General features: G+C 38.7%; 1 protein-coding gene across 1 annotated transcript in view; it reads left to right on the top strand.

The window, feature by feature from the left end:
• The window catches only part of LOC105920427 (SH3 and multiple ankyrin repeat domains protein 3), a 174,407-nt gene that overhangs the window by 113,056 nt on the left and 33,407 nt on the right, over positions 1-27,944 (top strand). Inside the window, exons 12-13 of the mRNA XM_036134898.1 lie at positions 8,921-9,102; positions 9,465-9,488. Of these exons, the coding sequence (XP_035990791.1) occupies positions 8,921-9,102; positions 9,465-9,488 (206 nt within the window). The remainder of the gene's footprint in view (positions 1-8,920; positions 9,103-9,464; positions 9,489-27,944) is intronic.

Here is a 27,944-nt window from a genome sequence, read left to right on the forward strand (position 1 = left end):
GGGAGTTACAAACTGCCTCACTTTAAACTGCTGGGTTGATATTTTAATGAAAAACATAGGTATCAGTACAGTGTTAATGTGATGATTTTTATTCTCAGATGGCCAATATAATAAGCAACAGCAACGTACAGTATACAGCCTTTAAGGTAAATTATTAAAAAAAAACACAGTTTCTTCCTTGCAACAAAATAACTTGCAAACTTAACATGAACCTAACAAAATAAAGAACTAGAAAGCTACTGTATTTATACAGGTATATTGAGCACTATATGAGTTACCTCTGCAGAAACTGATTGTTTTCTGCTGGACTATAATCTTTCACTTTCCAGCATTTTTAGCACATCTGGCTTAAGTTCATCTCTAGGGCAAATGCTTAAGTGTGTTGCTGCACTTTACTGGATGGATTTCCATTTTTATCTCAGCTTTTAAGCGTCACTTCACGAAGGTGGACCTATTTAATGTTACTTATAGCCTCAGTGATTGACAGGTAATGTTCCAGGGTCCTGAAGGAATGACATAGCAAGCTAGAACCATACCACCAGGTCAAACTAGGAGGTTTTTCAGTTCTACACTGTTGAGTTATAAGCGTCACAGAAGGTTTGTGTTTCCGTTGGCCAGCCTTTATGGGACAATTTTTTTCTGATGTCCACTGTTCAGTCTGCTTGTCGGCTCTGTAGCACTCGTTCATGAGTAAAAGGCTCCACTCTGCGGCCGTGTGCTGAGCAGAGCCTGACCGAAGCAAAGAAGTAGAGAAGTGAAGGCGATGGGCGCTGTGCCGCCACTAAATGGTGTGACTACGGGGCAGAGCACGACAGGACCTCTACAGGCTGAACCACCGGCGCACAGGGCAAATCCTGTTAGTCCCAGTCCGCCACTATATTAACACTGCATAAAAATCATTTACTTTATTTACATTAATGTTGTTCGTATTTTGCCCATATAACGTAAATCACTCAAAACTATTGCTCATGAAACCAGTGGCCAGGGGAACCAATCGATTCAGAGAATTTTCTGAATCGATACTGAATTGTTACTGCAATGCATTGATGAATCGATATTTTTACCCACCCCTAGCAGACTGTGTGGAATGGTGTCCAGGAGTATCTCCTCCCAGATCCTGACCAGTGCATCACTGAGCACCAGGACAGATGGAATGATGTTCCAGAGATATTATATTGCATTTTTGTCAGGGGAGCATGGAGACCAGTCAGTGCTATCTGTTCTTTCATCCTCCAGGAACTGCCTGCCTACTTTTGTCATATGATGCCAGGCAATGTGATGCACCAGGAGGAACTCAGGGTCCACGTCACCAGCAATGGGTAGCTGACACCCATTGGCAGTCAGGATGTCATTGTTTATCTTCTACTGTTCTGTGTGCCTCCCCCATGGAGCTCCACAGTCCCGGGCAGTGGGCACAGGGTCTACTAGAGGACATGGGGCCCTCAGGCCTCCTTCATGAAGTCTGTTTCTAATGGTTTGGTCAGAGACATTCCTGCCAGCTGGAGGTCACTTTGTAAAACTCTGACAGTACTCAGCGTGTTCCCCTTGCACAAAGGAGCTGATACCGGCCTTGATTATGGGTTAAGGACCTCCGGCGTCCCTTTGCAGCACTCCTAGAGTAACTGCCTGTATCATGTAATCTCTTCTATGCTCTTGAGATTGTGATGAGAGATACAGCAAACATTCTGCCAATGGCATGTATTAATGTGCCATCCTGGTGGAGTTGGACTGTCTGTGCAACCTCTGTAGGGTCCAGCTATCGCCTCATGCTACCAATAGTTCCACTGACCCTGGCCGAATGTAAAATTACTGAAAAGCAGTCAAAGAAAAATGTCTGTGGCCTCCACCTGCAGAGCCGTTCCTGTTTTTGGGGTTGTCTCATTGTTGCCCCTTTAGTGCACCTGTTGTTAATTTTATTAACACCAGAAGAGCCAACACTGACTAACAACCCTTATATTACTGAACTGCCTGATACATTTTTGTCTTAATATTATACTATGATTAAAAGGTGTGCCGTTTATTTGTTTGAGCAGTGTATAATATAAGCAAGAGACTAGATATTTTCTAAATAGTGACAGTGAACTAATTCTCTGACCTTGTGCGCTCAAGAAACATTATTATAGTCTGTGATAAAGGACAAGAAACACCAACAGAAAACAGAAGGAGCAGAAATGTTGACATTTAGATCAATAACTAAATATTCTCAGTAAGACCTAAGTGGTTTGTTTATTCAAGCTCAATCTTTAATAATAGGTTAAGACACATTTTTGCTGTTTTGAAGTACAAATTTGCTGTGCAGGACCTTAAAATGTGCTTCCTATGTGGAAAGTCTACAATCTTCCTACTCCTTAATGCCCATAAGCACTCCCATGTCCGGGAAGAAGGAAGGAGAGGACACAGATTCATTCATCTGCAGCAAGGCAAGGGCAGACTGAGGATCATTAGAATGCAAAGTGTTATGCTGATTATGACTGCGCATCTCACCTTAGAGAGGAGGGCTATTTGAGGAAAAACCCATTTACCTGGGAGGGCAAGACAGTCATGCGTAAAAATGCTTCACTGAAGCAGCTTAATTTGATAGCATCTGTGAAAATGGCATCAAATGACATTTTCAGGTGTGTCTTCAGATTTATTTTGACATTTCATAAAATAAACTCCCTCTTCGACAGATGGACTCATTACTAAGTAGTTCAGATCATGACATATATTTAGCTGGGTTTATTAATCATAATTATAATTCTTCTACAAAACATAAAAACAGTTTTTTTTTTACCTGTTGCTTTTGCAACCCAAACCTGAACTGCACTGTCTATAAATTAATATTACAATGTTTATTTTATTTCTTCGATCTCTTCTTATAAAGCTTCTTATTGGACACTAAACTGAAAACATTATCAAGGCATGATCAATTACAATCCATTTCAAAAGATTAAGTTTCAGTACAGTCCAGTTCAGTCCACCGATTATTCAGTCCAATGCAGTCACACTCAGCATACATTTTAATTCAAGTCAGTTCAATTAGATATCCTTCCTACACTGCCTGGCCACCATTCGCTGTGCCATTGTTTCGACAAGCTTCTGCAATGTCACAAAATTTATTTCCACCCAGTGTTGCATTAATTTTTCACCAAGATCTTGCATTGAAGATGGAGAGTCTCCCCCCTGCCCAAAGCCTTCTCCAGCACATCCCAAAGATTCTCAACGGGGTTAAGGTCTGGACTCTGTGGTGGCCAATCCATGTGTGAAAATTATGTATCATGCTCCCTGAACCACTCTTTCACAATTAGAGCCCCATGAACCCTGGCATTGTCATCTTGGAATATGCCCGTGCCATCAGGGAAGAAAAAATCCATTGATGGAATAATCTGGTCATTCAGTATATTCAGGTAGTCAGCTGACCGCATTCTTTGAGCACATACTGTTGCTGAAGCTAGACCTGGCCAACCGCAGCAACCCCAGATCATAGCACTGCCCCCACAGGCTGGTACAGTAGGCACTAGGCATGATGGGTGCATCTCTTCACCTGCCTCTCTTCTTACCTGATGCGCCCATCACTCTGCAACAGGGTAAATCTGGACTCATCAGACCACATGCTCTTCTTTCGTTGCTCCAGAGTCCAATATTTATGCTCCCTAGCAAATTGAAGCCTTTTATTCTGGTTAGCCTCACTGATTAGTGGCTTTCTTAAGGCTACACAGCTGTTCAGTCCCAATTCCTTGACTTTTCTTCGCATTGTGCATGTGGAAATGCTCTTACTTTCACTATTAAACATAGTTCTAGTATTGTTTTTCTTTGATTTGATTTCACCAAACATTTAAGTGATCGGCGATCACGATCATTTAGGAATTTTTCCAGACACATTTTTTTCCTCAAAGACGATGGGTCCCCACTATCCTACCAGTTTCTAATAATGCGTTGGACAGTTATTTGCCCAATTTTTGGTAGTTTCTGCAATCTCCTTAGATGTTTTCTCTGCTTGATGCCTGCCAATGATTTGACCCTTCTGAAACAGACTGGCATCTTTTCCTCGACCACGTGATGTGTCGTTCGACATGATTGTTAATGAGATGAGAAGCAGCTCATTGCATCAGTTAGTGTTAAATAACTTTTTGCCAGCTGAAACATAATCATCCATGCAGTAAATATCCAAAGGGAGGCGCGTACCTATTTGCTTAGTTAAATCCAGGTGGCAACTTTTTTTTCTTTTTTTTTTGCCTGGCAGTGTAGTTATATCAAACACAATCCGATTTGTTTGCTGTGATCCGTCATGTATATTAATGTAAACAACGAAAAAAATCTTGAAATTAACTTCAAGCTCTAAATATTTTAATTAGTATTAGTATTTGTTGCATGTTTGTATCGTTGCCCTGCCATCGTTACACAAGCAGGGCTGGTATTCATGAATGCATCCACGCATCCAGACTTTGCTGACGACTGCTCATGTGTGCATGTAAAGGACTCAACGGGCTGTTTGGAAGCACTATAAATGGGACACACACAAAGCCAAGGAGATGCATGTTGGTAGGAGAATGTATAAAGCACTAGGGTATATAGAATTACTTGCAAAAGACAACATAGAGAAATAAAAAAGATTTATAACAGATACAGCATTTTTTTACAACAAAAATTCTTCTGTCACATTTGAACAGAATAAAAGACTGTAGAAGTATTGCCTATTGATATGAGTCCCCTAAGTATTCTCTGTTGTACTGACAGTTGCACAACTTTTTTCCGTTGCTGTTTTCTAACCTCAGATGATTGAATAGTTATCCACTATATGTTACAGATCTGTGACCTTTTAGCTGCTTCATTTAAAATGAAAGCAAACAAGTAAAGCTAGTTTAGCGTGAAACCTAGAAAGCATTTTTCTGTATTGTGTTAATGAAAACTTGTAATCATACTTAATCATAATAATATAACCTTATTTGGCTAAGGCTTATGATAAATCTAATTAGCCAAATGTCAGCTACAGATTATGTGAGGTACACTGATATGCTCAAAAAGATATGCGAATAAATCAAGAACTATAGTTTAATTTCTACAACACAGAATGTTTGTTGATGCTTTAAAGTTAATTTGTGTATCTCAGAACTCTCTGATTTAAGAGGACATTTCTTCACACCAGCTTCTGGGTTTATAGAGAAATCTGTCAGGTGAGCAATTTGCTCTACATCCAAGATATTTTGATGGAAAAACCTTCTTGGTGGCATTTTTCGAGTACTGTGATGTTGATATCGACAAAAATCTCTCTGACAAGGTTGTGAACTTATATCTTTGCCAAAATCAAGGTGGCTGTGAAGCTAAAATACGTCTAAACTTGTGTTTCAAAAGGTAATAATGATAAAGTGGCCACATTGTCCAGCCTTATCTTCTTCCTTCTCCAACTCTCTTAAATACAAGACTAACCTGAGAAACAGACAAGAGTTCAATAGTGATTTTGGAAGAGTTCTGGACATCCACAGCTATAAATAAATTGGACCTTTTTTGGGGAGTGGTAAGAAGAAAGCTGTGGTTGAAAGAAATCAGTTATCAGTTTGCCTTAAGGCATGTAGGGCACACCGCAAATGTGTGCGTTAAGGATCGATCTCAATTCAAGGGCAGCATTTTTCGAATTAACCGGTCTACGTAGGCCGGGTCCTTTGTGCACCGCAAAAAAGAGAAGACCGAAAGACATTGGCTTGTAAATTGGGACGGTCTAGCTGTTCCCCGCCCTTACCTTAGCTTTACTCATGTTGCCTAGCAACCGGGACCTGAAGCCAAACAAACGGAGCCCGAAAATAATCCCGCTGTATCATCTGCTTTGTTAATAACTGTAGGCCTACACGGTTTTTATTTTCCCCATTACATATTCATTATAGCCCACAATCTTTTATTCAAAATGTTGCTTTATCATCTTTTATTATGTTGTAATTCATTAATCAGTCAACATATTTAAATTTATGTTGATATATACCACTAAACAAAATTCATTGATGACAAATATCATTTATGTAATTTAGAAAAACATTTTCCAACTTACACACTGAACCATAACTCTTTCAGAAAACCTTAAATCAATCTATTTGTAGAGAATGAACAAACCAAACATTGACTTTAGATATCTAGCAGGAGCTGTAAAGCAAAGTGCCGGGAGTAAGACATTCTCTCTCAGGATACTGAGCCCAGACTCCCGCAGTCAGCTGGAAGCCAGGCGTTCTCTACCGGCGTGGTGAGCCTCAGCTGCCTGGCGAGCTGGAATCTGACAAAGCGAGCCAGCTGTGGTCAGAGCACGTCCGAGCATTTTTAAAATCAAGTCATATGTCAACAAACTGAGCAGATAAATTCTCGCCTAAAAATTTTTTAAAAGTTACTTTTATGTCACAGCGCAATAGCGTACTAACTTTATTCACAGCTTTTCACTCCCCTCCACCATGTTTGTTTCTGGTTAAAAAAGTTCTCTTCAACCCGCAATGAATCATGGGATAGGATTAGCAAGGAAGGATACACTGGACCCACCCTTCAAATCGGGGAAAAGGACACATTTGTCAGCTGTATTTGAAGGAACCTTTAAAGGATTTGTAAATTGGGACAGCCTTTGTTGCCACGCTGAGACATAACCGGCCTACACATTTGTTCTTTGAAGAATGTAGCCCCTGAATTGAGACAGGCCCTAAGTTATTTTCAGAAGGGACCAAAATACAACGATTTGGCCTCACTAGATAGCAGCATGTGTGGTGGAAAACGTTCTACACTGAATCACCTTGGACACAACACCCTCACAGTAAATGGTGGCAGCATCATGCAGTGGGGACACTTTTTTTTTTTTTACAGGGACATAAAATGAGGTGATAGCTGATGGGGGCATAGTCAGAGTTAAATAAAAAGGCAATCCAAGAGGAAGCATACTTTAAAGAGGCTTCAAAAGACATGTGACGTGGTCAGAGGTTCACCCTGAAGTGGCCCTGCAAATACAGCCAATTACAACGGATTGGTTCAAATCAAAACATATTCATGTGTTCGAACAGTCCAGTCAAACATATATACCCAAGTCTAATCCAGTCTTTAAGACTTAAAAAAATATCCATGCAGTCTGACCGATCCTGAGCTGTTTTGCAAAGAAGTATGGACCAAGATTTTTGTCACTAGATGTGCAACAGTGGTAGAGACCTACGGTACCCTGAAAACATTTTAAAAAGAGCTGTAATTACAGCAAAAGGGGGGTAACAAAGTATTGATTTAAGAGAGTATCTGAACACAGACACACACCACACCTTTTATATCTCTGAAAATAAGTATTTAGCTTTTGCTTTAATTGTGCTCTACTTTGGTTTGGGGAATCACAAAAAAAAAAACCCTAATCTAAAGCATTGAAGCTTGTGGTTGAAAGATGATAAGACATGAGAAAGAAATGGAAGTTTAAATATCAATGCAATTAATGTTCAATTCAGCCAATGGTCAAGTGACCAGTGATAGTAAATGAGCAATTAACCATTTGTATTTAAAATGGAGATAGACTTACATAAGACCAGGTTAATACATGAACAACTGTTTTTTGTTAAATATGTGTGTGATTACACATTAAGACTGTTTTTCTCTTGAATAAAAGGATGAGGTTTAAGAGAAAGCTCTGCCAGCACAAGCAGCGGAGTGATGCTGAATGCAACTTACACAGCGGCAGTGGTGATGATGAATGGAGACTGGGCGGAGCTCTGCTGTTGCTGTATTAGAATTCGTTGCTTGAAAGAGAGGCAGGAAAGAGTGAGAATGGAGATGCAGAGTGAAGAAATGTAGAGGAGAAGGATGAAAGGGGAGAAAGGGAAGTGAGAGAGAAAGAAAGAGGGATGGTGGGGAGTCATGGCAAAGAGAATGAGTCAGGAGCGACAATTAAACCAAATGGGCTAGAGCTTCTGCCTCCCCCCCACCCACCGCCCCTTCTGCACACAAGTGTACATGCAGACAGACACACGCACACATATACTCGCGCTGCCTGCCTCAGGGAGCTATGGCGCATGCACGCTCTCGGCAGACAGGCAGAAGGAGATCAGTTGTGCTCGGGGACTGGTGTGTGTCAGCGATGTGTTAGCGACATGCTGGCAGCGGCGTATGCCATGCCAGTGAAGGTGCAATGTTAGCAGGAGCGGAGGGGGCTGTCTTGTGTTTGTGCCTGGGCGCACAGCTAGAATGCACATAGAGGGCTTGTGGCGTGTGAGTGCGAGCGAGCCGTCAAAACGAAGGGGAGCCACGGAGCACAGCAGCAGCAGCAGCAGCAGCAGCATTGCTAGAGTGTGTGTGAGCGTGTGTGTGAGGGGTGGAGGGGAGAGGACAGGCAGGCACGGCGGGACTCCGGGGAGAGGGAGCAGGAGTTGGGGAGCAGACCTAACCTCTCTCCTCCACAGCAGGAGAACCGGGAACCAAGGACAAGGCAGGATCCTTAGCCCAGCTGGGAGCATCTGGAGTGGGGGGCTTTCAGGAGATCTCTGTTTGTCTTTTGAAGGGACTTCCACTGGAACCCAAACTCAGGATGTGTTTCACTAAAGGGGGCTGCCAGTCGGACCTGATACAACCACACAGGAAAGGAAACAGGGCTATTCCTCCTACCGGTACAAATTTCTTCGCCTACCTCGAAAAGGATGCGTGACAGAGGGGAAACCTAACAGGGAGAGGGTAAAAGAGAGCAAGGATATTTTCTTTGCCACTGGAGAAGGAACAGGGGGAGGACAAGAGTGTCTGGGAGGAGAATACTATTCTCTCATGATTCTCCTGTGGAACACTGACTGTTGATTGGCAGGTACTTAGGCATGTCTTTGAATCCCTCCCTGGGAACATTAACAACCAGGGGGTGTCACCAGGTCGCTGTCCCATTGACGACCATGTCAGTGACAACCGGCTTCAGTTACCAGCTCCCCGGAATCACTACAGTAACATATGTGTTTGTTTACAGCCCTGGCTCAGTGCAGCGAGATCCAAGCCCACCTCATCACACCCCTCCTGCACTGACAGGCCCTCGTGGGCCCAAACGGAAGCTCTACAGTGCTGTCCCAGGACGTACCTTCATAGTGGTCAAGCCCTACGCCCCTCAGGGGGAGGGAGAGATCCAGCTCAACCGTGGAGAACGGGTCAAAGGTAAGTTGTGATTTGAGATGTTTTTTTTTTTTCTCTCTATCTGTGTTGATTCGGTATAAGGATAATGAATACTTTATATACCGGTGTACATTTCCTGTGTTTACTTTTCATTATTCCTGCTGGTGGTCACATTCTATTAGAAAGTCTGTGATCAAATGTGTCTTATATGAGTGATTCCAGAGATTCCATCAATGCTTCATTTTCAGCCTTAAAGTCATTCCAGTGATGTTTGAGCTTGACATTGCGAATAACCATTTCATTGCCTTTTTTTTAAATGTGTTGTTTTCTGCTGTTAGCACTGGCTCTCCTTTCATGGGTTTGTGTGTGTGTGTGCTTTTGTCTCCATTCATGCTTCACTCCAGACTTTGACTGTAATGACGTAGAAGGTAAACTCCATAATATCCTCCACAAACCAAAATACCCCCCCCCCCCCCCCCAACAAACCTCAGTGTGTTAACCCCACAGCCACAATGAAAGCAATTAGTTGTTGGTCCTGTTTGAATCCACTTGAGAAATGTGTACTCTCCCGCAAACAAATCTTCCGATCACTGCAAGGAGAGCTTGCAAATTCAAACAGGTCCCATGTGCTTTTGAATGTTGGTGTGCATACATATGATGTGTTTTTCCACCTTTCGGAGAGAGTGCTTCCTCCCTGCACAACAGATTTTCTGCCTGCCCCTACCTCTTATCACCTGTCCGCAGACACCCAATTCTAGATTGACCCTGCACCCTACATCCTGCCTCTCCACGCCACCATGGATCAGACCCACATTAGCGTAATGGAAACAGTTCCCTCATGTCCTTAGAAAGTCCAGGTAGTCAGGTTGCACTCATGCTGAGACCTCTTATGTTCCTTTCACATCTACAGAGGGACAGGAAGTACAGCTTAAGGGTCAATTTTAAATTTCTGTTTAGGCTTTGGGTGACATACATAATCGCTTACTTCCTGTTTCTCCTCACCTACAAACATTTATCAGGATGTCGCCTTCATTTAATCCTTACTGATGTTTTTTTTTTTATGGAAATGTATTTGTTTCATGAAAAGAAACACTGCGGCTCTTGAGAAAATAACTATAAAAGGAGATGAGAATTATTTCCAACCACTGGAACCCCTTAAAAAATGAATTATAACTAAAATCCCTGGAACTATTGCAGCAGTGTAGCATGCCTCCAACTATTGAATGGATCAGCCGTCCACTGGATCCATAACCCTGCCACTAATGTGAACACACAGTGTTTTGTAGCTCTCTCATGTAAAACATACAGGAAACAAGCATACAGTATCATGGCAGCCAAAACTATGGCCCTGCCAAGTAAACCATCTGGCCTTGTTATGCAACACTGACCATCACAGCCATCACTGTATTGTGTTGGCTGTCTGTCTGTCTGTGTACTTCAATCTTTTTAATTATCAAAGAGAAGAAAGTCTTGAATTTAAAGAGAGTGGAGTTTGTATCTAACACAACTGAACAAGAAAAAACAAACTTAGAGGATGTCCAATGAAAGACAAGAAACCATTTTGGAGGGACAGGACCTTGGCACGACATGCACCATCAGCAGTTTGGATGCTGACATTCAGAAGTCCTACAGGAAGCTATTAAATCTGATGTGATAGACAGTACCAAAGGTACTAATCATGATAGCACAAGAACAGCCGCTGAACTCAACAGTAATAGAGGCTGGAAAATGTATGAACTATTGAATGGTGTTCAATACATGTAATATCATAACCCCCTGGCAGCACGTGTATGATGACATCTTTCTTTTTATTTATTGTATTTTTCAGACTTTAAGGTCTGAATTACTGTTGTGCTTACTGACCGATTTTATGTGGTACAATGTGCTCAGAAATCTGTTAAAATGTGTAAATACAACTTTTGTAAGCAACGAAGCCGCTCCGCTCAATAGATATTCAAAGCATTACGGTACACTGTGTCACTACTTGATCAGCCCCCTGAGCAGTCTGCAAGACTGCCTGACTGTAATGTCATAGCTAGAAGTGTATTCATGTAAAGCCCCCCACATACTTGGGCGTACTTCACTCCGTGCGTACTCAAGGCGTATTTAAGGACGTGCGGCATCACAGTCCCTCTCTGTTCTCACTGACAGGTGCGGGTGGGAGCCTACTGGAAAAGAAACTGCGCTAGATGCTTAGCTAGTTTAGTTCCCTTTATTTTGACCTTATGTTAGAAACAGTGCAGTGTAGTTCAACTACTCTGTCCTCCTGACAGAGATGGATAGCTCTTCCTTTCAGGAGAAAGCTGTGTATGAGAAGGGGCGGAGTGATATTACACACTTGGGAAGAATATTTAGAGCGCCTTATAATTTGGTGCTCCTTATCTGAAAAAATACTGTAACTAGAATTATTGTATTAAGATAGAATATCTCCTCTTCCAAGGAGTGTTGATCAAAATAAGTGGCTAATGTTTTATGAAAAACAGGGTGGAAGTAAAACATGATTGTCTCTAAAACACAAAACCAATACTTAAAGAAAAAGCACAAGTGATAGCAGTAACACTGCTCTGCTACAGCTGTTTCAAAAAAGTTGCTTTTATAGAACAGGTAAAGAATGAAAATTGTGTTGTGAAGGTTATTCAATGCATATTACGTTTAAATAACACATTTGTCTGATTCTGGATGCAACCTGTCAGTCACCAGGATAACCTTTTCTGATCTATGGATGATGAACAAATGATATTCAAGCAAGCTGGAGAAATAATGTGGTAACATGCCAGTGGGTGCTTAATAATGAAAGTTAAAATAATGTTATTCTCATTAATTAGTTTTTCTAATTTATCTCATAAAGTAGGCAACAATGAGTCCTGGCTTACCTGTAATAAAGCACAAAGAAACAACATAAACACTAAAATATTTTTTAAATGACAATGCACAGGACATGCATTTATGTAAATAACATCAAGATATTCTAAAACAAATAAGAATGTGCTCTGGAGTAACATTTTCCTTCCAAAAGAAGGAAAAAAAACTGTGAAAATTTAAACCTAACTTTGATCTAACCTTACTTAGAAGAATATGGAACATCAAAGAGTGTCATCCGGCCAGGATAACTACACTACTGGCCAAAGCAGCATGGCATATGTATGTTATTCAAGCTGGATTATTTTTTTTTTTACTCTGCGCTGAAAATGTGACTCTTTTTTTGTCAATCTAAAACTGAGGTCTTCTTTCAATTTCCACCATTTTTCCAGCAATTGTCTGGCAACACCATTGCGTACCTAAAGCGGGGCATACACTGTACGATATTTTCAATCGTTTTGCTCACATACAGGTCAAACTGTATGACAATACCACAGGGTTTAAAAGTTCACTGATCACAATATATGTGATTAAACTGTAGCTCTGCTTCAACAGCAGGATGCGCTCACGAGGGCCGACTGAATTTCAAACATGTTTGATTTTCATCCAACCGTCCGATTCCTGAACAGGAGGTGGTCGTGAGAGGCTAATCGCCCCTCGTTACCCCATGTATACTTCATGATACAGGACGCACGATGCAGCTGAAATTCGTCCCGATCCAAAAAATTCTCGCACGACTGAAGAATCGGCCAAAAAAGGGCAAAAACTCGTACGGTGTATGCCCGGCTTTAATTGGGTAAAATACTGCCTATCATGAAACATTGACAGATCATTCAGTAAATGCATCCCAAAATCCATCAAGCTCATACACACAGGCATTGTGAACAGGAACTTGATGCTACATTCAGAATGTTTCATCTGCATTGGCTATGCTGCCAGGTTGGCTTGTAGTGTATAAAACATAATCAAGTCCGGATGAGTGTCGTCCAGTACAGTAACTGTAATGGTGGTAGTTAATGAGAAGGAAACCATGTAATCTTTTTAGATTACATGGTTTTTAGATTACATTGATGCTATCTATCCTGTGGACTGAGAGGTCGATTTTCCTGTAAGCTGTACTTCCTACAGATGCCGTTAGATCCCTTTGAAGGTCTCTGTAGTCTGTTCTCAGGGTGAATATACCAAGAACTTTATCAGGTTCAGCGGTTCATTTCTAATTGTTGTTTTGGTTAATTTCCACATAGGTTATATTATTTGGACCTGCAAAGATTTTCATAGTTCATAGCCTTTGCTTTTCTTTTGAAACAGAATTTTAGAAACCTTGAATGCTACTTTACAGAAATGCTTACCAGAGTAAAACTGTCTTGAAATAGAGCATGTGTAATCATTTAGATACTATAGAACTATTAAAAAAGGTCTCATAGCCCTGCTTGCACTCTTACACTCCACCCCAAACTATCATCTCTTCAGATCCTTAAAGGGGACATATGTAAAATCCACTTTTGTAGCCCATAAACACATTTTGTTGTTGCAGAAAATGTAAACGTAGTCTGTCCAGGTATCTTTCGTATTTTTTAAGCTGTCTTTGTTTTCTGTTACTTTTTTGAACAATTATGTCACAGTATTTGCTGTGGAGCTGCTAAACAAGGTCATGCACTTCCAGCTTACCAATTTTTCTTATCCACAATTTATATTTTTATTTCATCATAGTGCCACTTACAGAGCTGTGTTTTGTGTAATTTTCAGCATTTTCATATGGAAAAACATATTTGTAGAAATTACAAATTACAAAGTTGTTGATCCTGTCCATGGCAATTTTTTTTGCCACAGAAAGTTTGAACATTGTTTTTATAGGTGGATTTTTAGCCCCTTCCCCAGCCCCTCAAAACACACAGTGATTAATACTATTCTCTGTTTTCCCTGTGTTCTGTATAACTTCATTAATCACCAGCTTCACTAGAGGAGCATGTCTACCATCAGATCAGACTGGGTAAATCTAACTATAAGATAATTTTGTGTGTGGATGTTTTGATTAGGGGGACCATTCATAGATACACATACCAGTAAATGAGATACAATGTATAAAGCCTTTTTTAAGAAGTCTGAATTATGTATTTTTGTCTTCAAGTAGTACTTTACTCTCTGATAAAATGGAAATTTCTGCAAATTTTTGTAATGAGCAAACAATAAGTAGTTCTCCTTGTATTTCTATTTAGGAAGCCCTGGTGATTCCTGTGTAAGCAAAGTTTTTTCTGATGCACTGCATGTCTGTGTTAGTTTGATGTGTTTTACAAAGTAATATCAAACTACACATGTAATATTTTCAAGAGTATTGTTAGAAAGTTAAAGTTTTAAGGCGGATGAGGATTGCTCACTATAGCATAGAAATTTGAGCTCTGTTTATTGTTCACGTTCACAGAAAAGTACTTGACTGGTAGTTTTTCTTTTAGATAGAAATATGTTCTTCCTATGCAGTTTGTGATTAAAACTTTAATAGGTGCAGTCAAAATTACATAAATTTGTTTTCTTATCTGTCCCAGGATTTAGCAGCCTGTCTGTGTCAGCTATTTATATGTTGAGTGTAATAACACACGACCTGAAGATTAGGTTTTCATATTGGCAATGTTTATTAAATATTTAGCTTTGTCACTTACATTATAAAATAAAAGTGTCTGGTTCAAGTTCAGAGGGAAAGTGGTTAATTGACAGTAGTCATAAAGTTGCTAAAAACTGTTGTATTGTATAGATAGTAATAATATTTCATATATTCATTTTTATTATTTTTTTCTATATTTACTTGTAGAATCAAGTGGCTGCCTGGACTCCAATGGTAAATAGAGTGGAGTAAAAAAAGTAGAGCCTAAAAAACCTTGTAGTAGATCAGTATCCACACATGTTTTAGACGTTTTCCTGCTCAAACACACCTGACTCAAACTACCTGCTGATGACCAGGTGTTCACAAAGTAAGAAAACCCGATAATGAAAGGATCCACCTGGTTGAATCATGTGTGTTGGAGCATTTTACATAGATGGAGAATAAAGTAGCAGTATATCCCATTTAAATGCCAGACATGACTTTATTGTTTCCCTTGTTTTCCGCCTTTAATATTTCATACGATGACACTGATGATTATGAAGATTATTATTACTATTACTTTTATACTGTACATAAAAGTCCTGATATTTGAATAACTTGGTTTTGCTCTCTGCAAGTTTTTATCGGATTTGGTGAAAGCACATTGGTGCCTTAAAATTGTCCAAAACAAGACATCTCCCTCATGTATTCCGTTTCCCAACTAGCAGGAAGCAATCACCAACTTAAATTATAAAGTTTGTGGTATGTCCTAAAAAACATCTCTCTAGAAAATATCAGAGATATATATCCATATTATGACTGTGTTATGCAGCTGCTAGGATGAACACAATTCTTACCTTTACATATCCTTTAGCTGACGCCTCATGCACTGACGACGCTGATGATTACACTGACATTACCGATAACCATGAAGGTAAAATTACAGTTTTCATTTTTTTTCAAAAATAGAATAAAAATGTGAAACGACACTTAAAAACACAGATCCATCCTTGCTTGTAGTCACATAGGTCTGGCTTTTAATATTTACATTATTTGGTCAGGTTTACTAGTGTTGAGTTATAGTATAGTTCAGGTAAAATAAATTTTGGTACAACTAAAATTAGTCCGGAAGGGTTTGAAATGCTTCTTACAAGATATAATTTGTAGATAAATCAAAGATCTAAAGTCTGAAGTCTTAGTCTTTCACTTAACCAGCTCCTTGCTCAGATTTAAGAATTGCTCCCAGTCTAGTAATCAATCTGTTACTGTCCGTATCCTGCTCTGTTGTCTGCAGACAGTGTCTCTAGACAGGTTATGGCTAGACAAACAGTCCTGCTGTCTACAATTTAAAATGCCCATCAACATCCGACTCTCCAAGCAGACTCTTAGTCATAGGAAATAAGCTGTTGGTACTTGAGCACTTCCTGACAGCCACAGGACCACAAAACTAGTATGCATTCGCTTTTATTGTGTGTACTTAAGCTGACAGCTGATGTTTCCAAATGTGTATACTGTACCAGTGTGTGTAGTCAGGGATTGTGTTTTGGACCCCATTTGGTGTACTCCACATGTAGGCCCCCGAGGTCCATCCCTAAACCCCCTTACATCCTCTGTTTGTGCACCATACCTTACTTCACTTCAGCGTTTGTTACCGCTCTTTCCCTTCACTGATGTAATCTGATCTCATCATCCTGTCGGACATCTCTTGAAAGGCCACTTACCGTCGCCATGGTAACGAATGGTAACCAGGTCAAGCTCTTGTAACACACACACACACAAAGAATTTCACTAACATACACATAGACATATACATTTTCTGGGAAATTCTAAGGTGCAGAAGTGTTTGTCCACATCCTGTGTCCCATTCTCCCCATTTCCCACAAAAGGCATTAAGTGCAAGTTTGGGACATTCTTCACCTCAACAAGGTGACACATTTGAGAGCATGCTTCCATAACACTGTATTACATCTAGGGGGTTTACACACACACTCACACACACGCATGCACGCACACACACCAGAACGCATATACCCTCTCAAAACGCCATTATAAATCTTACAGACAGCCATGAAAATGAAACCAGTGCAAGTAATGTTGAGATTAGACATTCACAAACATGATTAATGGGGTTTGGCCGCACCCTGTGTGTGCAGAATATTAACACTGCCATGGGTAGCGGAGGATACCTCGAACGGCTATAGAAATAGAAACTCCCAAAATGCACAAACATGTGTGGCTTCTATTGGGTGGTTTCAGGTCTACCTTTGCACGGGTTCCAGAAGCGCCTATTGTGATCCTAACACAGAGCAGGTCACACATTAAATGGATCTGACACATTGTACACTGCTACATAAAGTGGAAAATGTTTCAGGTAAACCTTTTACCTGAAGAAGTTTATTTTTTGCATTTTATAAGCTATAAAGGTTATGGAAATTATATTTGTACATTGTTTCTTAAATGAGTTTTGGACAGGATCAAGAGGCAGACTGCGGATGATAAAATTCAGAAATGCTACATACAAATCATACAAATGCTATTGTTAACAGTAAATGCAAAGCCACCTTACAGTTACCAAGCAACAGGTGCTAAGTGTATTTTCCGGCTTTGACATGTAATTTGAACAAATTACGTATTTAGTGATTTCAGAAAAAATCTATTTCATTTCAAGGGGCATTTTTGCACCTGCATCTTTATGTCTTAATTTTTAACAGTGTTCTTTTATTATCTTTTCAAGCATCAGTTTAAGTAAAAGTGTGCAATCAAAGTGTTAGAGACTAAATATAATATTTAGTTTCCCACAGTGAGATTCTGAGAAGTAATTATACTTTATCTCTATGTGGTAGTGGCATGAGGAGCACTTAGTGTGTTCCAGTGCTTTTTTTTCTGTTAATGTGCAAGAAGGAACATCTCCCCATTGTTGTTTGCATCAAAACGTGTCTGTGTTCATGTCTAAGTGTGTGACTGGTTTTGCATAACATGAGACAAGTAATTGCCTCCCACAAGTTAGATAAACTGCAGACTTTAAGTATTCAACAACCAGCTGTCTGAATATCTAAGGCATGCTTAGAACTAATGCTGCTGTGCCTTACTTTTTCTTTCTTTAAACCCCCTATCACTTTGGTGAGATAATGCTTATACATATAGTCAAACTGCAGGTTGCTCAAAAATTGGCAAACTCCTTGATGGGTGCTGAAACATTTTTAGATAAACAGAGGGTCCCAGATAACTAAGAATTTGGACAGGCATTCAGCATCAAAGTTTCAAAATACTTTGTAGCCATAGTATTTAGTATTTTTCCAAATGACATCTCTCTCAGGAATATGTATGTATTGAATTAAATATGTTAGGAAAAGATTTCCAACCTGCAGCCTCAACACAAAAACCAGTATTTAGCCTGTAAGTGGTTTTAATTTGCCTTATGCTATTTGAAGTTCCGAGAACTTAATACCTGGAAAAGGCTCTTATTGTAAAGGTTTGCTGTATGGACAAGTTATATAGAGGGATAGACTATGGTGTTACTGTTTTGGTTGCACTTCTGAGTGTAATCTGGCCCTCGGATACAATGCTGACAATCTGATAAATCTGACAAGGATGTAACCAGCTAAACAGTCAAACCAAACCATTATGAAGAGAGCAAACATGCGACTAAATATCTGTTAGCTGCCAGACAGCTAATGGCAGCAGCACCTAGAAAAGAAAACATATCAGGGAGGATAAAACATCTTCAAAAAGCCTTCCTTGAGCAATTGTAAAATACAAAGTTCAGTGGCATTTAACACTTGGTGTACATTGGTGGAGGAAATATCTCTCCCAATGTTCAATGCTCTCTGTTCGCATTCTCTGCAACCTGTTTGAGACAAAGCGTTTGGAGGAAGATCAAAAGACAAACAATAAACTTACTCTACAAACTGCATACTATTACTGAAACAATTAAAATGGGTAATTCATCCCTGCTAAAGAGAAGTATTTTTAACGATGAAGTAAAAGAGGGAGAACAAACTTAGAAGTCTGTGTAAGTGCATAGAACTGGAAAGCATCAAATGTGCCTTGATCTCTATGTCTCAAATGCAGTGTTTTTACTGTTTTACCATATTCGCTCACTTTGCACCTTATTCTGTAGAGGATTTAATGAAGGGTGAAAGGTTAAAGACCACTGTTATGTATTCATAAAAAAAACTAGAATATTTCATATAAAAAAAAAATATATTAGATGAATATAACTCGGGTACATACAAAATGCAGTTTTCAAATGATAACACTAAAAAATAGCAGAGCCCTAACCATGGTCACTTGCAAAGATGTCCGAATGATGATCAAATATTAAAAGGTGCCCCTTTGTTTTTTGTTTTTTTATCAATGTGTCACATGCACTGACACAATCAGTTTTCACCAAATTAGTGGAAACCAGTGTCGATTGAAGAATTACTTAGGGAAACCTGCAACAATGTCAATATCAGCCATGATTGTATTGTAACTTTTAATAATAAATAAAAATAAACTAGAACCACAGGTGATATTCAGTAACACATACATGTGTGGATAGTATGGATGATATTCTAGACAGGCAAAGGTCATTTCAACTAGCCATAACAGGCACAGTTCCCTATTGCACATTAGCTGTGCCGGAAGGAAAAACAAGAAAAGTTACAGAAGGAATAAAATTATTCCACGCCCCCAGGTTTGGGATGAGTCAACAACAGTTGCCAGCATTTGAAAAACATAAAAATAAAGTTTAAAAAAAAGCTTTTTTAGGGCAAACAGTGACTCATAGGTCTTGAACTGGACTAACAAACGATCACTGTTATGTAAAGAATCAACCCTTCCACCTTAATAGCATACCATGTTTAAATCATCTAAATGCTAAACAAGTATTAAACGCTGACACGTTTACTTTATCCATGTAGTCATTTGCATATGTCATAATCTGCTAATGTCAGTCTGTGAAAAGGGTTCTTTCATTAGTCATCTACCGTGTCCCAAGGTGTTTGTGTGGTATTGATAGTGGACAGGGTACATGCTCTAGGCAAGGACATTACTGTCCAATCAGAGTAGCAGCAGGGTGCAAAGTCCTGCCCACGCACATACCTGCTCCATGCTGACCACACCACCTGTCCTCCCGTTACATTTTTAGTTTTTTTTTGACACTTTTTTTCCAGCTTGTTTGTTTTCCAAACGTCCCCATATGGTGCGCGCTGCCTGACAGGATTATCCCACATTTAGCCTCTCACTGAAATTAAAAGATCTGCTTACGGTACATACATCTAACTTACTGAGATGTAGCCTCACACAAAATGGTAATTAGAAGCAGAGCAGAAACAGCAGTCGCAGAGTTAATCAGTGTATGAATAAACATGAACAGGATTGCTGTGGCATAAAACAGCAGTTATTGACTGATGGAAATGCATATTCAACAGAAACACTGATATGCTTTTTGCTAACAACCTCTCTATCATGTACTACGTGATGCACAGTTTGACCTGGACCGACTCGTTTTCGGCCATGGGCGTTAGACTTGCGGCCAAGGTGCCAGGTTAGAAAAGGTGTACAGGAAGGTTGTGTCAGATAGAGTAGCTTTCAGCAAATAAAAAAAAAAACTGTTTTTTTTACCTCTAGTTGCAAAGCATTGTGTTATTCACTGTTTACATGATATTTAAATTATTGGACTTAGGCTTCATTTTATTAAAACAAAAACAACATAACAGAGAAACCCATAACGTCTGCAGGGATTATATGTTTAGGCTTGCAACAAGTAATTTAACCTAATCTAAAATGGGAAGCAAGTTTTCAGTCATGAAACAATTATCCACCTTATTCTTAGATCAACCAGATACATCTTTTGAACTATATTGGCAACTTCCAGGCTGATAATTCTACAAATCAACACGCACTCAGTTGCAGAACAACTCCAGATAAAATGAAATGCACGGGAACATCAGTTTTTACATCTGGACAATCTCATCATACCAGTTCCTTCGCTCATCTTTCAAAGATTTAATTCAATTCAATTTATTCAGATTGCGCCAAATCATAGCACATCATCTCAAGGCACTTTACAATGTCAATTCAATCAAATCATACAGACAGACTGTTTAAAAAGTGTTCTATCTAAGGAAACCCGGCAGATTGCATCAAGGACGGGATAGGAAGGATGACCCAGAGGAATGGACTCTGATTACATATATCCACATATTTGTCAGCCTTGTCAAATCCACTTCCACAGACGACGAATGGAGGTAAAAATATAATTCAATTCAGTATTGATTTGGCATTTTCTATGTCTTTAAATCAGTAAGAGCACACAAGCTGTGCAGGATTATGTTGAGACTGCGGTCAAGGATGGAATGACATTACTCACTGAGACTTTTTTACTGAGCTTAAAAAGACATGAAGTTACATGCACCATTAAATGCCACAGGTTAAGATTTGCCTATTAGTAGCCAGATACTAGGCAAGTTTGAACATGCATGAGCTGTGATAAGACATGTTAGTGTATGTGTGGTTATTGTACTGGACATAAGAAATAAATTTAGCTAAACTGGTAGTCAATACTTAATAAATCCAGCTCACCACATACAATAACACATAGAGCTGCTTTGATGCTGTCATACTAGGAATAGCTAACAACCAATCCTGCAACAGCACTGCCTGGAATAAGGTATAAGATTTGGATTTAAATATCTATTTCAAATTAATAACAGGGCCAGGATTTCTTATACTCGAATTGTGAAGGTTTATTTGAGGGAGTATCAGATGTTATTTTGCCACATAAACACATGAAGCTATTTTGCCACATGAACTACCATAGAATCCACATATTGACAAGTCTTGAGAGGTGCTGGAGAACATTTTACACACCATTTAAAGATTTGTCATCAATACAAGCTCTTCTGGGAGAAAACAATTAAAGTACATTTTGAGTTTAGTAACTGTTATGCCCTTGCATTCAACACAATTATTAAAATGATGCCTTCTAAATGCTTTAATTGAAGCTGGAACCACCTCAACAAATTAGTCATTAGTTATTACCTTCTTAGCACCATCTTTATAATTAGTATCTCAATAAACAAACTCATTTCCAAGTATCAGTGCACCATGAAGATATTTTTGAAATTACACTACAACAACAGTTAGGCCTTTATACATTTGATGCAAATAATTAAAGTGTATATATATATATATATATATATATATATATATATATATATATATATATATATATATATATATATAAGAGGAAGACCTCCTTACAGCAGAAACAGTAGATGTTTCTAAAAGTAACAGGTTACTCATCAACCAAGACTCCATAATTCAATTGGACTGCGGCACATTTGAAAAGATGACATTGTAATTAACTTATAATTTGCACTTCTTGCTGTTTATTTGTCCCTAAATCTTCTGCATACATAAATAAGATAAGAAATACCACCTTTATTGTCCCACAATGGGGAAATTCAGGTATGACAGTGGCAAAAACACATTGGCAAAGTAATAAGTAACAAGCTAACCTATAGCTACATATTGAATATAATTCAACAGAATAGAAAAGGAATAACTTTATTGTACCACATTGGGAAATTGAGGCATGACAGTGGCAAAAACACATAGACAGACACCAGACTTATACACACACATCAAATAATATAAATTCAAAGCTAATTTAAAGTTGAATTGTAAAGCAGAAGAGAAAAAGCTTATCAGAACGTAATCTTGAAAGGGAGAAAATACTGTGCAATTATTAATAAAGTTGGGTTGTGTGCATTTCTCAGATCCAAGTTTTGACTTCAGAGATAAATAGAATGTTGCACAAGTAGTTGCCATTGTTTGCTCTTGATTTAATGTCATATGCTTTAGCTTTGACCTCGGGGTATTCAAATATTTAATTCCCTCCATCTGCAAATATCATGTGGTTGAAGTGCTCGTTTTAACTGCTTGATATTATTAGCTATACATTACCGCTGATGTGCTTGGTGTTTACCTTGTAAATAAATGATATTAAATTTCTTCTGAATATTATTTAAAATAGATCAAGTAACATCGGTGGGATTTGTAACACGGTTTGAAAAGCAATATGACATAAAGTAACATAACTAAGGGTCCAATAGCATAAAAAGCCATACACATTGTTTGATTTGTATACATTAAGCCACATTCTGAAAGCCTATAAAGAAAATTAGGCTGTACATATTCTCAGTATGTAGTCAGGATGAGGCCCATTCAAACTTTGAGAGTCAGAACCATTGACTCACTCATTCTGTGGCAAATGTGTCACTTTGGCAAGACAACAATCTGTGGAACTATTTTTTTGTGTTATTTTATTACTCATCAGGCATAACATTGTGATTACCTGTTTTATAGTTTGACCCGTGAGTGCACTGTGTAGTGTGAAACATATTTCTCCTAACAGCTTCAGCTGTTTGAGCTGCAGTAACATTTTTGTCGGTTGGGGCCACATGGGCAAGCCTTTACTCCCCATGCACATCAATGACCCTTTCGCTTTTTCACTTCTTCTGTGGCTTTCTTAAAGGAGCACAGCACAAGTTCCAGAGTTTTTGCACAAGTTTGCCCCCTATGGCGACAAGTTGAAAGGACACCAGTGTTGAGCACTTGCATGGGAGAAGAGGAAAAGCATCAGCTGCTGCGACTGCACAGGTTTTTTGTTTAGAAGCATAATGTCTTCTGAGTTAATAAAGTTATAAATATTGAGGTTAGCCCAATTTCTCTTCCTAGTGCATCGATTAGGGCGGAGAGTCAACAAAGTAGCCTGGTAAAGGAGAGCGCGCAGCACGTTACACCTACGCACACACCCGGAGGATTCAGCCTGAATCAATGATTAACCATAAACTGACTAATCCAGCCTAATGGGGCAACTGCGTTAAACAGAAGAAAACTCATTTTACACGTCAGGCAATTGTGAGGGCATGTATGGGACAGAAAATAAATAATATTTAACTTCAAAACTTGCCCCATGCACCTTTAAACTTCTTATGATATTGAATGACTACTAGCTGACAGGAATCTACTTGTTACAACTTGGTCCTTGTGAAGCTTTCTCAAATCCTCAACTTTGCACATTTCCCTTTTTCTAACAAATTGATTTTGAGGAGAAACTGTTGACTTGCTACCTTATATATCCCAACCACTAACCAGTGCCATGAGAAAGAGATAATCAGTGTTATTCACTGCACCCATGAGTGGCAATAATGTGATGACTGAGGCGTCTATCTTGTGAGCTGCTGTATCGCTTTCCGTATCAGTGTTAGTCAGTATAAAACGAGTAACGATGAAACTAAAACTGAAAACGATTGGTAATTTGACATACAGCTTGTTGCAAACATGATTTAAATCGATATTTTAAAAGAGAAACAATTTAGGTCTTAATTTGAAAATGTATGTTAAAATACTGAAGAAAAAAATACGTAAGAATAAGAAAAGTATAACTATTTAAACAATTTTGGTCATGGCTACATGATGTTTCTACAACGACTTTTACCTTTATCAACATGATGCTTGAACTTTCTGTTATATCTGTATATCAATACAAAACCAAAGCAATTATTGTCAGCATTATATATATTCTTTTCATATATTGTGTAGTATTGTGTTTTTCCACAGCATAAACCATAATATATGTGTGCTGCTGAGTAAGCAACTTTGCTAATCCTTATGAATTCATCCATTGAATTGGTGATCAGGTTTGTCTGTCATGTTAGTGCTCATAGACTGTATTAATAGATCACTTCCAAGTTTGGTGTATTCCTGTTCCACACAGACCGCCTTTTGGTGACTTTGTTCCCCTGGAAGGTCGATAGAGCAGGAAAGAAAGAATGAGAAATACAATGAGAGGGAAACTAGAGTAAAAGCAGAGCTATGTCACGCAGCTCTCTTCAGGCCCATAAGGGATGCAAGAGGGGAGGAGATGAGATGAGAAGAGAAAAGGGATCCCTCTGAGTCAGCCTCGGAGTTCTCCTCCCTCCTCTCTTCCTCCTCCTCCCACTATAATTTACAACACTCCTGCCCTCTGCTCTTTTCCTTTTTTTTTAACTTATTTCCTATTCTTTGTTCTGCTATTTCCTCTGATTCACTTGTCATTCACAAAAAAGCTTTTCTTGTTCCTCCCATACTTGCTTTTTTTTCTAAGATTTGTAGAGTCTTCAGGATTCCTCCTTTTTTTTCATCCCCTCTGACTCTCTCTCAGTGGAATACTGATGAGCCAGACTGCACCACTCCCTCAGCCTCTTCTAAGCTAAGGAAGTCCTGTGAAGAGGAGCACGCAAAAATCCCTCGTATAACTTTAAATCGGAGCGTTGTGACTAACCCTTTTCTTTATTTATTGGCTCTGTACTTGATTCTTCTCTCGAGTCCACTTGCCCTTTTCCACATCACCTTCTTAATTGCTTGTCACCTCTGTTCCTTTTTTCCCCTCTGTCCACATTCAGCCTTTTCATCAAGCTTAATTTCCGCCCCCTTAATGCCCTTACCTGTATTTGTTTTCAATATTAACTTGTTTTGACATGCATTGCCCTGTCCTCCCCTAACAAGTGCCTCCTCTTTCCCCCGAGCATCAGCTGCCACTCCACCTCTTTTATTTTGGACCCAGTATAAGTTCACTGCTGTAAATAGCTGACTGCGTCGCGTACTCTACATTGTGTGTGTGTGTGTTCTTGAGAGCATATGCTAGCATGTCTGTGATTATGCGAGTCTTGTTTCATAAAGATGCAACACTGCTGTCTCTCTGTTACACCGAGTTGAGCTGAGCTTTAATAAAGACTGCAGGGATCCAAATCTAATAATTGCTGCACTCTGCTTATTGGAATGCTCTCACTCACCTTCACACACTTTGTTTTAGACACACACACACACACATAGACACACACACAAATATGCAGCCAGATATGCAGATGGATGTTTTAAAAACTCCATACTCTGCTATTTCTTTTTGTCATTATGCGATAAGATATCATACTGTAAGCACAATAAAGATACATCTATTTAACATGTTTAATTTAAGCATCAGTTCAGGGATTCTAATGTTGAAAATAAGATTGAGGACTTTTAGACCAATATGATCTTGATCCAAAACAAAGTCACACAAGTTCTGTTAGGATATTATGTCAGATGCATATTTTCAAGTCTGTTTTGAAGTCACATACAGCTGAGGTTAAAAATGTATACATCCTTTTTTCAAGTTTAGGGTGTTTTTTTTTCTTTTATAATGAGACATCATGTGAGTTCTTCCAGGTTCTGAAATTATTTGGTTCTAATTGTAGAGTGTCGTTATTTAATTAAAAAAAAGGACAAACATGGAATATCCATTTGTAGAAATTAAGTAAACCCTATAATTTAATAGTTTGTAGAACCACATTCAGCAGCGTTAATAGAAGGCAGTAATTTTTCACAGTGAAAGTGACCCACTCTTTTTTCCCAATTGTGCTTTAGATCATTACGATTTCCAGAAATATATTTGTGCAAAATTTGCTTAAGGTCCAGCCACATGATTTTAAACGGGTCTTAACTTTGAACAGTCATTCTTGATTATTTCTGGCACGTCAGTTTTGAAACATTTTGTTGTACATTTGATGCTGTGTTTGAGATCATGGTTACATGACCCAGTTTGGCCTAATCAGCTATCCTGATATTGTCATCACCCCCTCCATTACCCTTCCTGATAAGCATGTTTGTTTGTATGTTTGCTTTTTTTTACAAAATATTATGGTCCATATAATTGTCAAATTTCACTACTTAGATCTGAGTTTGCCAAAGGACATTTTTTGAGTCTTTATCCAGAAACTACTTTGCATGTCTCTTGTGTTGCATTTTAAAGAGTAAAAACTTAGTCTTCCAAACTGCTACACTTTTGTTTGTATTTTTCTTATTGCTCTTTTGTGAATTTTATCATATTATTAGCATGCTAAGAGTTGCAGTCCATGAGATGAAGTTCTTACCCTTTTGGCTATTTCTCTGAGCCACTGCACAGCCCAAACCTTTGGGTGAATTTGTTGGGACATCCAGTCTTGGGATTAGCAACTGCTTCAAATTGTCTGGACATTCCTGTGTAACACTTCCTAGTTTTTAGGAGCCATGATTATTTTTCTAGTTAAGATGATGTCATTCCAACCAGGCATTGTGTTTAAACACACCTATATGCTCCAGACCAAAAAAATTGCCAGAACTCCTGGTTTTATTGAGGCTGTCACACCTGTCAAGAATCAAGTACATTTCATTACATTACATTAGCTTCCATAAAAACCTTACAGAAGCAGGAGTGTTCTTAGTTTTTTACACCTCCCTTTTCTATTTCACCTTAACTTTTGTTGGATAAATAATGAGAAATATAAACTGACTGTTGTGTTTTTGTACACTTAGATCTAAATATTGTTAGACGTATAAATGCCTTGATTTTTATTACGCCCCATTCAGAAAAACCCTAGAATTGTAAGGTGTAATTTCCTTTTCCTATTATCACTTTATAGAGAGTAAGAACTATGCCTTAAATCATTTAAGTGTGAGAAAGTGACCAGGAGATGGTAATGTAATGGCTATGTGTCTCTATTATGTTTAAGATCAGGTTGTTGCTCTGTGCAGAGGAAGCATGACACAGTCCCATGCAGGATTTAGCTATGTTTGCTAGCCCAATATTTAATTAGCAGATAAAAGTACACCGCCTGGCTTTACTCCCCTCTTCTATTGCCAGGTTTTATTCTTTATGTCTGTAGATAATTCTGAAAAATTATTAATTTGTAGTAACTTTCCATGTGGGCCAGCTGGAAGGAGGCCTCTATCAATTTAGGCTGATTTTGACAACCAAAACCAAGGTTCTTAGAACTTGCATGACAATAATTTCTAATTAACAGTTTATGGCTTGTTAACATTAAGTAATTCTTGCCTCTTGTGTTTTAAGTGTAATTTTATATTTCCTAATTCTTCACCTTTCAACATAAATAAGTAGAAGGAGTTTTGTCTATTGCTTAAGAGACAGAAAGCAGTGTGGTTGAGCACAGCTCATGAAGTAAAAAGCAGGTAACAGCAACTGAGTGTTGACAAAATTGTAGTTGCATGGATTTCATCATAATAATCCTAGACAATTTAAGATGATGATTTCAATAGTTTAGGAAGTTTTCCAGCATTTATTGTCATCCTTTGAAATGTTGTTTTCAAAAACAGCAATGTAGGGCTACCTGTAATGATCTATTAAATTGTATAACTGTCAACTAATTTTTGGATTAACAATTTTTTCTAAACAATAATGTCCCTCCAAAACAATTTGCAAATAATTTTTTGTTAAATTAATTTTTCCTTTTTATGCCAGAAAACAACTCCTGTATAAAGCCGGACATATACTTTACAAGTTTTTGCCCTTTTTGGGTTGATTCTTCAGTCATGCGAGAATCTTTTGGATCGGGCCGAGTGTCACCGGGATCATGCGTCCTGCGTCGTGTAGTATACAGGATGA

The sequence above is a fragment of the Fundulus heteroclitus genome, unplaced genomic scaffold (assembly GCF_011125445.2).
Source record: "Fundulus heteroclitus isolate FHET01 unplaced genomic scaffold, MU-UCD_Fhet_4.1 scaffold_93, whole genome shotgun sequence".
Lineage (NCBI taxonomy): Eukaryota > Metazoa > Chordata > Actinopteri > Cyprinodontiformes > Fundulidae > Fundulus > Fundulus heteroclitus.